The sequence below is a fragment of the Myodes glareolus genome, chromosome 3 (assembly GCF_982192425.1).
Source record: "Myodes glareolus chromosome 3, mMyoGla1.1, whole genome shotgun sequence".
NCBI lineage: Eukaryota > Metazoa > Chordata > Mammalia > Rodentia > Cricetidae > Myodes > Myodes glareolus.
The window spans coordinates 1,496,733-1,509,273 of record NC_142028.1 but is presented as its reverse complement, the minus strand read 5'-3'; the positions used below and the strand labels follow the sequence as shown (position 1 = coordinate 1,509,273).

General features: G+C 34.0%; 2 protein-coding genes and 1 pseudogene across 2 annotated transcripts; 2 read left to right on the top strand and 1 right to left on the bottom strand.

Moving 5' to 3' along the window:
- The window catches only part of LOC148122468 (olfactory receptor 9G19-like), a 224,441-nt pseudogene that overhangs the window by 166,605 nt on the left and 45,295 nt on the right, over positions 1-12,541 (bottom strand).
- On the top strand, positions 1,367-2,323 carry LOC125399276 (olfactory receptor 10AG1-like). The gene has a single exon (XM_085690082.2). The coding sequence runs from the start codon at positions 1,367-1,369 to the stop codon at positions 2,321-2,323; it is 957 nt and encodes a 318-aa protein (XP_085546208.1).
- Positions 8,682-9,626, top strand: LOC125399280 (olfactory receptor 10AG1-like). Its single transcript, XM_048432760.3, has one exon. It carries the CDS (start codon positions 8,682-8,684, stop codon positions 9,624-9,626), a length of 945 nt encoding a protein of 314 aa, XP_048288717.3.

Here is a 12,541-nt window from a genome sequence, read left to right as displayed (position 1 = left end):
AATTGCTTGTTATTTTGAAGGAAAAATGAGGTAAACATGTACAAATTAAATGATAAGATGAAAGAAACTCTTAAACTAAATAGATAAAATATGCTGTAGTAATGAAACTATCTAAAAATGAGTACTTTGAAAGTTTTAATTATAAAATAATTTTACAAATGTTAAAGAAATAAACTGTAGTATGCATGTATTAAAATACATTTGCTAAATCATTTTCGTATACAAATTTACATTTTTCCATCATTTTCTTTTTAATTGAAATTAAATTTTTACTACAACATATTCTGATTATGGTTTCCTCTCTCTGAACCCATCCCAACAAAATCCATATTTTTTTCATTAGAAAACAACAGTCATTTAAAAAATAATATGAAAATAAAGCATGATTAAAAAATACCAGCATCAAACAAAACAGACAAGCAAGAAGAAGGTAACAAGCCAATAAAATTTAAAAAAAAAACACAGAGGCTCAGATATTCCTACACTAAAATCACTGCAAGCTCAAAACTGGAAATGATTATATGTAATCAAAGGGCTTGTAAGGATTAAAAAATGCCATGACAAAGTATTATAGACAATATATAAACCCCAAATTCTACTGTGTTTGTTTTGTCCTGGACTTCCACTGTTGGGAATGGGGTCTGCACTAAAGAGTGGTTTGTATACCAATGAGACTGTACTGGAGTAAATAAATTTTTGTTTTGCAAGTGATTATCAATTGGAGATAATTTATGGATAAGGGTAGAACCTTATTACGAAAATATTAATGATTTAGTTTTCCCAAAAAATCTAACAAAATTTACATGAAGAAAGAAATAACTGTGCTCTCTTAAATCTCTTTTTTATTTTATTTCTATTTTATGGGCATAAGTGTTTTACTGGAATACAAACACTTCTTATTAGCCTGTAACTGGAGTTACAGTTGCAAGTAGGAGTTACAGTTGTGAGCTGCCATTTGTATGCTTGTAATCAAACCAGGGTCTTTTGTATGAACAGTCAGTGTTTTTAACTGCTGAGCCAATTCTCCAAACAAATAGAAGCACTGTCAGATATATAACTGGGGATATTAGAGACAATACAAAAATGTTGAGGAATTTAGCAGAATTTTCAAGTGTAGCCAAGGTCTTTGCTGTGTGGAGCATAGTTTGTGTATCCTGAGCTGTAATTTGAAGTTATATTGGTGAATCTTTAACACAATAATGCACAAGTTCTTAAATAACTAAAAGTAAAATTTGTAAGCAGCCATACTTTTACAGTGCACAGAGATTGCAGATAATGAAAATTAACCAGGTACTGGATACTAGGATAGAAACGTCTTACTCCCAATGAAATGTACACAACCACGTTGACTGACTCCTCTTCACAGATGAAAAACCAACAACAACCACAAGGAGGAAATCTGACCAATCTGAAGGAATTTGTGCTTCTAGGATTCTCTGATGTTCCACATCTCCAGTGGTTTCTATTTGGACTGCTGATTGTCATGTATTCCTTTATCCTACTGGGCAACGGCACCATTGTGCTAATCACAAGGCTGGACTCTGCTCTTCAGACACCCATGTATTTTTTTCTTGGCAACTTTTCCTTCTTAGAGATATGCTATGTATCAATTACTCTCCCCAGAATGGTCTTCAACCTTGGGACCCAGAGAAGAACCATCTCTTTCATTGCCTGTGCTACACAAATGTGCTGCACTCTCATCCTGGGGGCCGCAGAGTGCTTCTTCCTGGCTGTCATGGCCTATGACCGTTATGTGGCCATCTGCAAACCTCTGCACTATCCTCTGGTCATGAACCAGAGAGTGTGTTCTCAGCTGGTGATTTGCTCCTGGATCAGTGGAATTCCTGCACAGATAGGGCAGACATCACAGATTTTTTCTCTTTCGTTCTGTGGTTCTAACCAAATCAACCACTTCTTCTGTGACATACCCCCAGTACTTCACCTGGCCTGTGGGGACATCTTTGTGAATGAGATGATGGTTTTCCTAGGTGCTGGAATATTTGTGTTGGTTCCATTCATGTTAATAATCTTTTCTTACAGTAAAATCATCTCTACAGTGCTGAAGTTGCCATCAACCACCAGTCAGGTCAAAGCTTTCTCTACTTGTTCATCTCATCTTGCAGTTGTGTTGTTATTTTATGGATCAGCAATGGTTACATATTTTAGATCCAATACTAGTCATTCTGGTGGAACTGACAAAGTGCTTTCTCTTTTCTATACTGTTGTGACTCCCATGTTTAATCCCATTATATACAGTCTAAGAAACAAGGATGTCAAAATAGCATTGAGAAAATTTTTATGCAAACACTCTATTAAAATATAATATGACTTATATTGTAGATATGACTTTGTATGTGTCTATAATTAAGTTCACAGATATATCTATCTTCAACTATGTATCTTTTCTGTTTTTATACTGATGATTTATTCAAAATAAACCTTTTGTTATATTGAGAGAAATATATCTTTAAACATTCAGATGCAATGATTTTTAAAACTACTCTGTAAAGTTAGTTTCAATTAGGTCAGTAAGATGATCTAGTGTGTAAAGACTCTTACTGTCACAACTAATGGCATGTATATTATCCCTAAAATTCACATAATTATGCAGAAGAGTACTCCCACTTTCAGCTTGTCGTCGGATGTCCAATCAGGTGCTGGGGTAATATATTCCAACAAATTCATACACACACACACACACACACACACACACACACACACACAATTTAGAAATAGTTCCATGAGAATAGTACACTAAGTTTATCATGTCATTTAGTTCCAGCATTTTCCAGTTTATATTTTGTATGAATGATCTGTTTCTTGGAAAGAGTGGAGAACTGAAGACATTCACTCTGACTATATGAAGAGCAATATGTGATTAGAGCGAAAATAGTGTTCCTCTTACGAAATTGAATGACCTGGTGTTTATTGTCTACTTCAGAGATGTAATAACTTTTTCCATGATTTTTTCTTTGATTGAATATAATATATATTATATCTGTTCTGGTTAGTTTAATTTGAAGTCTATTTCATCAGATATTAAAATGGCTACAGTAATATATTTCTTGGTACTTAAGCTTTAAATAAAAGCAAATAAAATTGTGTACATTGTGAGTGTAGCAGTCATTAATAATGTCTTTCAAAATATTCTTTATAATTGAAATTAAAATTTATTCACATTGTCTCCCCCTTGCTTTCCTCCCTAATATCATTGCTATTTGTGTCTTTTATTAAAATCATGACCTCTATTTCTTTACTCTTGTCACACAGAGACCATATACATATAATTATATATACATGTGATTATATAAATAAACTTTTTCAGTGATTATAAATTTACAAATATTATTTCAGAGTTTATTATCTGGTACAAAATAACAATGAGACTATTTCACTCAGCATTCCTTAGTTACCTCTAGTTCTTTGTTTCTGAACCCCATGAATTTTTATCCATGATGCCTTATCTTTCATTGTAGAACTTGTAGAGGCAACCATATTTCTAACCATGGGTGTAGCTTCTCTGATAGTCTTAGAAGACTTTATGTTAATATTTGCAACTTCGTATTTATACTAAAATCTAATTTTTTGGTGTCTGTTCTTAAATTAAAAAGGCTTATATAGGAATGAAATAAATTCAACACATGGTGACCTAAAAATCAGATATAGGCATCCAACACATTGTGAAATTTGTATGTGTTCTCCAAGGTCTTAGTAAATTAGTGAATTCAGCCACTTCTAAACACATGTATTTGTAGATTCCAAAGTTAGACTAAAAAAAAAAACACAACGTGTTAATGATTTTTCCTTAGAAAAAGACAATGTAAATGTGTGTTAATCACCCAAATGATCAATAATGAAAAGTCTACCCTAAATGATGTCAAAAAATAACATATAAATCACCAATTATCTTATGCAAAGAGGTCATAAGACACTAATAATATGTAGTAGAAATTTTAATATCAACAGGCAAATAAAACCAAAAAAAAAAACAATAAAAACTCATAAAGGAAAGAACCTCTCCAGCTACCACAGAATGAATGGAAGAAAACTGAAACTGAAAAATCCCTATGTTTTCAATGTGCCCAATAAAGAGAAAAAATAAGGAGTTTGGGCTGAAGCAAGATCTGTTTTTAACAAGAATAATGTTTAAATCCTTATGTGATTGAAAAAGTCCAGTGATATCCATTACAAATAGAGAGTCAGCTGACTACTGTAGTCAGAGACACCAGCTAAAGATTTGGAATTTGATTCTGTTTCTGAAAAACTGGAAATTCATGAGTGGTCTTTTTCAGGGTGAAGACTGTGTGGGAATGTTACTCTATAAAATACTTGCCTAACCTCATTCTAACTTGCTGCAAATGGGATCTATCTATCATTGAGATTATATAAATTACACATTACTTTTTAAAATAAATGTTTATGGGTTTTAAGAATCAATGTCACCTACTTAGCTTACATAATGCTGAAAAATGTGAGAAATATTATTTATTACTACCTAAATACCACAGTTCTAAGAAGTGCTTATTTAATTTCTAATATTTGCTAAGTGTGATTTATCTTTTCTTCTTTGAAGATTTCAGTGTCCTGTACATTACATATTACATTGAACATTGCAAAGAATTGTCTTGCATATGAAGCTCTATTTCATCTACTACATGTAAATCATAAACAACATTACTAAACACATCAGTTCCTTAAAGTTTTTATGAAAGCTAGCTTAACTGTCTTAAAGGTTTTCTACTTTTCTTTATGTCTTTGATCTCTTTAGAAAATCTGGGAATGTTGCAATTGAATGTCCCCTTTTATGTTTCTTCTTCTTCTCGATAACATTACTACTGTTATTGTTATTGTTATTAGTATTATTACTAACATGGGCACATTATTATCAGCTAACAGCTTTTGCTGCTTCTCTTCCACATGATGGGTATGTTATTAACACACCCACATGAGTTGGCTTAATACCACCTTCACTCCAGCTTCAGATGCTCAAGTGTCCTCTTCTTCCCTCCATGGTACCAACCACATGCATGCTTGTGTACACATAAATAATAACTAAAAATTTTGTAAAATAAGCATCATTATCATCATGATGTAGTGGTTTGAATGTAAAGTGTAATAATAGTAATTATTATTTCATATGCCATAAACATATTAATGACTTCAAGTTCACCAAATTTTCCTGCCTCAGCTTCCCAAGTGGTGGGTTTAAAGCCATACACCACCACTATTTCTGACACTAATAATTAGAAAAATAGAAAAAAAAGTTAAAACTACAAAAGGAATAGTTTACTTGAGTACATTTCTGTAGTTTTCGCTTCTTTGTTTGTTTTGCTTTGATTTATTGAGCTTCTTTCATAGGGAAAAATATTCCGACCAATTAAAATAAATTCCTTAGGAAAGAATTTATTCCCAGAGCAGAGACAGTATGTTACTTAAACCCCACGGTGTGAAAAGTGTGCTAGAATGTGATTAATCTCTTTCTAAATCAATTTATACTTAAGCTTAGAAATAAAAAAACTGATTTACTATTATTTCTCTTTTGACAATTTATAAAGGTAAGGATCATGTTTCACATAATTCTATTTTGGAAAGTAATCAAATTTATATTTCTATGTACTTCTTTGAATTGACTTTAAGATGATATTGCTAAGTCAGATGAGAGCAAAATATGAACTCTTTTTAAAAATGATGAGTAATGTAGCAGAAAGTATTGTCAATGTCACTAAAAACATTATCATCTTATGTATCATCTTAAATCAAATTTTCCATTTTAGTTAATTTCAGAGTAATGATTTTCTGTTACACATTATTTAAGCTATTTTACAAATATTAGAACTAGACATCAAGACTGGGGAGATTGCTCTGTGGGTTAAAGAACTGGCTGCTCTTCCAGAGGACCTGGGCACAATTTTATATACTCACAGGGCAGCTTACAACTCTCTGTAAATCTGTTCCAAGAAATCTGAGACCCTTACCCTTGAAATAAAACTAAATAAACTATTTAAAACTAACTAAAAAGCAAACAAAAGAACTAGAGATCATATATCATAATAATCTATCTACATAAATAAGTAATCAAAATGTTTATTGAACAACAAATGTACCTGTATCCTACATTTATCAAAAGAACTTATGGTTGTCAATAATTAGGAACAGAAATAAAAGAATCTACAATTGTGAAGGGACATTGGCGTATTTTCCATTTCAGCTTTAAAATTTTTGCTATAGAGACATTTCTGAACTCATACATTCAATTATACTTTTAGTTCCTATATTTGATTTGATTCATATATTATCTCAGGCAGTATTTTATGGATACACTTATTGGTATATTTGATATCACAGTATTGGCAACCAAGAAATTGATTGTTTAACAAGATATGTGAATTAAATAAGCTTAGATATCTTTATTCACAGCAAAATAGCTATACTTTTCTGAAATGCCTAATAATTTTACAATTTTATTTCTTGATTATTTCTTACACAAATATATCATTTCCACATATCCCTCTTTAAGCTTTGTTTCTTAGTTAAAATTAGATATTTAAATGTTTTCAAACAGAGAACTAGAAGAGCTGCTGCATCATTTGGTCACACTTTGTGGACAGAAGTGCAAGAACTGATGGGATAGTACAGTGCCAGGCCAATTGTCTGGCATATATCAGGGTCAGGGATTCATCTGGAAAATATTAAAATAAGGAACAAATAAATGGTAAGTATGTTTTGATAGATATATGAATTTTCAATTTAACTTAAAATGATAAATTCAATAAAAGTGAATGAAAAGCATGTCTTTCTTATTTAAAAAGTTATTTATTTATAACATTTATTATTTGTTTGAAAATTTCATTTATTTATACAACATACAGTGATAATTTATTCTTTCAAATGAAATATTGATACTTCCTATTAAAACAGAAAAAAATTTCTGTAGAAATAGAGAAAGTGAAACTCCTGGTAATGCAATTTTAGATAGTATCTTTAAAAGCATATCTCTATTTAGAAACACACATTTTTATTGATATGGTTGGAAATGCCTCAGAACTTGTTTTAATGTAAAAATGTATCACCCCCACCTTCAACAATCAAACGCAGTAAAACCAAAGCAGATGGCACACTTTAAGCTTCTTCATTTCTTAGACTGACAATGGCACTTTTCATGGTAACACCTGTCAAGCCGATCTGGCACACATCCTGGTCTTCAAGAAAATGATCTAGCTGGATGAGTTTCTCGATATATATATAACTAGATTGTGATAACCAATTGGAAAAAATGGTTAAATGCATTATGTAGTGATTACATAGTGTAATGAAGTAGAAAAGAATTTCATGAACAAATTTTATGATTTTGAAATGATAGCTTAATTTTGCACATTTTACTAAAAGTATTTATTACTGAAGAGAGTTAAACGGATGCATGGTTCAATTGAAGGATATCTACAAGAAGGATGGGGGTAGAATCAGAGTATGTGATATTTTTTAGATGAAGAAACGCTTTGGGTTATTATTTATGAAATACTTCCAGAAGTTTCTAAATGCTTTGAAGTTTTATGAAGAACTTTTGAAAGGAGAAAAATGCATGGTAAAAGAGAATTAAAGGGAAACTTTATTTCTAAAGGTAAATATAGCCTAGGATAATGAATAAGGGAATGTTAGCATGTTAAAGCTTAAAACCTCCAGAAAAGCATAGAGTAGAAAAATGGAAAAAGTGAGGGAGCTGAGTAAGTACACCAAGGGTGAAGATGAAGGGCTTAGAACAGCATGACGTGAGATCCTATGGACATAATTTTGATGCAATAGACATTTATTCAGAATAGAGAGATACACCCGTTAGGTACACTGTTCTGAACATGTGGGCAGATGGGAAAGCATGGGGCAACTTCTGATCCTTCAGCATCCTGAGATTGAATAACATTAACTTTCTTTATTTATTACTAAGTTTCTAGTTTAAGGACACAATCATTAAATTTGTATAAAATTTAGGACATTGGTTTTCATAGTCTGAACACTGAAAGGAAGCACCACATTTAATTGTTTTAAATTCCATATAATATTTGGTGGACAGTTCGACTATTTGTACTAAATAATCCTATATATCAAAATAGCAAAGCTAAAATAGAAATAATTTTGAAAGAGTAATATATTTTATCACTGCACATTTTCAAGGACCTTTCGAATATCTTCTTATGTATTATTTATTAATTTCTGAAATTAATTTCAAAATAATTATAAAACAAAATATTTGGCAGAGAAAAATGTCAATAGTAAGAAAGAATTATACACATGGGAGACATAACTTTTCTGAACAGAAATAAAGGAGTGGATTGAAATAAGATAAAGCAATAAATTAAGAAAAGTGAATCATTGCTTAACAATATTAATTAAAATTCTGTGTTTCAAATATTGAGAAAAATTAAAGCTGTGTGTATAATAATCCAAGAAAGCACAAAATGATAACAGTACAAATATACAAACAAAAATACTGAAAATTTTCTATACATATGGTAGCTGGTTAGAAATATACTTCCTCAGCATTTGAGAAAACATATATGATGCATGTGTATATCTTTTTATTCTTTAGAGAATTAGAAAGTTTTATGTGGATATATGTAGCTTATATGCTATATAAGAAAATAAAGGCAGTGATATGATCTCCACTTCTGAATGAGTCATCTCCAAACATGGAATATGCAGAGATCAGGAAAGAGAACAATGCCTCCACAGTCAAACAATTCGTCCTTCTGGGATTCTCTGACCTTCCCAACCTCCAGGGGTTTCTCTTTGGAATGTTCTTCATAGTTTACTTAATTATCCTAATTGGAAACAGCTTCATCATTGTGATAACTAGAATTGATCCTGCACTACAGAAGCCCATGTATTTTTTCCTGGCAAACTTTTCTTCTTTGGAAATCTGTTATGTGTCAGTCACTCTTCCTAGAATTCTGTACAACATTGGTACTCAGAATAGAAACATATCCAAGCTGGCCTGTGCCACACAAACATGCTTCTTCCTAATTCTGGGAGCCACTGAATGTTTCCTTCTGGCTGTGATGTCTTACGACCGGTATGTGGCTATCTGTAACCCTCTGCACTATCCCTTGATCATGAACCCAATGAAATGCAGTCATCTGGCTGCAGGCTCCTGGCTCGGTGGCATCCCAGTCCAAATAGGACAAACCTGTCAGATATTCTCTCTTGATTTTTGCAGTTCTAACCAAATCAACCACTTCTTCTGTGACTTACCTCCCATTCTCAAGCTGGCCTGTGGGGATACTTCTATTAATGAGCTGTCTGTCTACCTAGTGGCTATCCTCTTTGCTGCTGTCCCTTTTATGTTGATACTTGCCTCTTATACCAAAATCATTGCCACGATTCTGAGGTTGCCGACAGCCACAGGAAGGGCAAAAGCCTTCTCCACGTGTTCTTCTCATTTGCTTGTAGTGTTTTTATTTTTTGGGTCTGCTACTGTTACCTACTTGAGACCGAAATCCACTCATTCTCCAGGAACTGACAAATTACTATCTCTGCTCTACACCATTGTGACTCCCATGTTCAACCCCCTGATATACAGCCTCAGAAACAAGGATGTCATTGCTGCACTGAGAAAACTGTTACTTAGAAAATAACAGAATGGGTGCCTGCACATATTTGGATAAAATACTTTTTTTAACTACCTGTGTTCCTGGGACACTCTTAACCTATGGCTACATGGCCTTCTGTAGCCCTCTTTGCTGATGTCTAAACTATGGATCCAGTTGTGGTGGATACTTAGGTTGGTAGAATCCTTATTTACATGGGGCAAATTTGCAGATTTTTTTTGTTTTTTTGATTTTGATCTGTTTGTGATTACTACTAATTCATGTTTTTCACTGACATTGCCTCTCCCGCTGTTTCACTTGTTTTCTATGGATATGATTGTGAATGAGATGATGGGCTTCCGTCGTGGTGTACTTTTTGTTTTGTTTCAATTTCTGTTAATTTTCTACCAATGTCCAAAGTCTTAATATTACCATTGGTGTAATTTGCTATTTGTGTGCCTAAACTTGTTGTGTCTGTTCTCTGAATCTTCTTGATGTGCTATTACTATTGTGACACTGATATTTATTCTCAAGAGAAAAGGATATCATAATGACAGTGAGGTAGCTATAATGTAAAATAAAATAACTGAATTTTTCAAAACAAAAGGAAATTTATGGTTTTATATTTGTTTTTGCGTGTGTGTCTGTATAACATTTACAGAACTATTCTCGTTTAAGTGTGTAATTTTGCTTTATTTTTTCAATGGCAAATATTTCCAAAATAAAAGTTTATGCCTTTATGTCGAAGGGCTCTTCTGTATCTGCTACCAAATAACCATTATTAACTTCTAAACATGCAGTGCTTTATAACAGAAAAGCAACTAATCAGGCTTCCTAGGCCAGTGGTTTACTAAAATGTCAAAGCAATGACTACAGAATGATCTAAAAATTCTAATCTCCGACCACAAGCATCAGGCAGAACGCACACAGGGAATGTCTTGAGTCTTCTAGCAGAGATGCTATTATCTTATTGCAAATTATGTAATTATCTTTTATAATTTAGAGTTATGTTAGAAAGTGCTTTTTTAGAGATATAGGTTAGTTGCTCAATTTCTTTGTCAACTTGCCACAACTATTTTCAGTCACGTGACATGTGGAGACATTGTAGGGATTTTCCTCCAATGAGGTGGGGGGGGGACGTTTCCTGGATATGTCTTTGGGGAATTTTCTTATATATATATTAATTTATAAAGGTTTCCATTTCCACCCCTCCTCCCAACATCCTCCCCCTCCCCCCACTCCCTCTCCACCTCCCTCTCCAGCCCTAAGAGCAGTCAGGGTTTCCTGCCCTGTGGGAAGTTCAAGTTTTTCCCCCCCTCCCTCCAGGTCTAGGAAGGTGAGCATCCAAACAGACTGGATCCCCAAAAATCCAGTATATGCAGAGGAAACAAGTCCCAGTGCCATTATCAATGGCTTCTCAGACAGCCCCCATGTCAGGCACATTCAGAGAATCCGGTTTCATCACGTGCTCGTTCAGTCCCAGTCCAGCTGGCCTTGGTGATCAGTCCCCTTGTATCAGTTGGTGAACTCTCTCCTCACAGCCCTGCCTTCCTTGTTCATGTTCTCCCTCCTTCTGCTCCTCATTTGGACCTTGGGGGCTCAGTTCAGTGCTCCAATGTGGGTCTCTGTCTCAATCTCCATCCAGCGTCCAATGAAGGTTCCCTCTGATCCTGCCTTCCTTGCTCACGTTCTCCCTCCTTCTGCTTCTCATTTGGACCTAGGGAGTTAAGTCCAGTGTTCCAATGTGGGTCTCTGTCTCTATCTCCATCCATCGCCAGATGAAGGTTCTATGGTGATATGCAAAATATTCATCAGTACGGTTATGGGCCAAGGCCAGTTCAGGCACCCTCTCCTTTGCTGTCAAGGGAACAATCTGGGAACCTCTCCTTGGACCTGGGAACCCCTCTAGAATCAAGTCTCTTGCAAACCCTAAAATGGCTCCCTTAGTTGAGATATATACTTCCCTGATCCCCTATCCATCTTTCCTCCCCCCATCCCATTCACCAAGCTTTCCCCAATCCTCCCCTACTCCCTTCTTTATAACCATCTCCCCTTCCTTCCACTCCCCCTCCCCATGCACCCAAGGTTGCCTGGCACTCTTGTCTACTTCCAATATCCAGGAGGATAACTCCATGATTTTCTTCAGGTTCACTTTCTTATTTAGCTTCGCTAGGATCACGAATAATAGTAGCAAAGACCTTTAATTATGGCTAGAATCCACTTATGAGTGAGTACATACCATATTCCTCTTTTTGTGTCTGGTAAATGATGACATTACACAGAATAAATGTCATTAAAATATAACTATAAATGACAACTAAGAAAATGAATATTGAGAATATTGGCAAGTAGTTTTACAATGAACATTGACAAATTGTTTACTTTAACAATTTTCCTGTGTAGATATAAAATATAGTATTCTAATGAAGAAGACTGAACCTTATATAAAAGCGTGCATTTTTTTTACAAAAGCAGGCATATCAAATTCGCATTCATAACTGTGGAGGTATGAATGAAGATAAAATCATTAGCATGCATTGTGTCTGTATCACAGTCTTTAATTATCTTCTTACGCCTCCCTGGTGTCACTGATACAGTGGTCCACATATGGAGCTATAAAGGCACAAGTATAAAGCACTAACACACATTAGAACACACTCAAATATCCATGGAAATTTCTGATTCTCTCAATATTCATTGATTGTTGCTGTTGTTGTTCTCAAGACTGGCTTTCTCTGTGTAGCCCTTACTGTCCTGGAACTTACTATGCAGATCAACCTGTCCCGGAATTCAGAGACTCAACTACCTCTGCCTCCCACGTGCCTAGATTAAAGAGGTGTAAGACCACTGTTTGGTAATATTCATTTTTCTTAATAGTTACAAAACTGAAAAACAAAACAGAATGTGCTAAAGGAATAGTCTTTATTTTACTTTTCTCATTTTATTTATATATTCTTATGCTT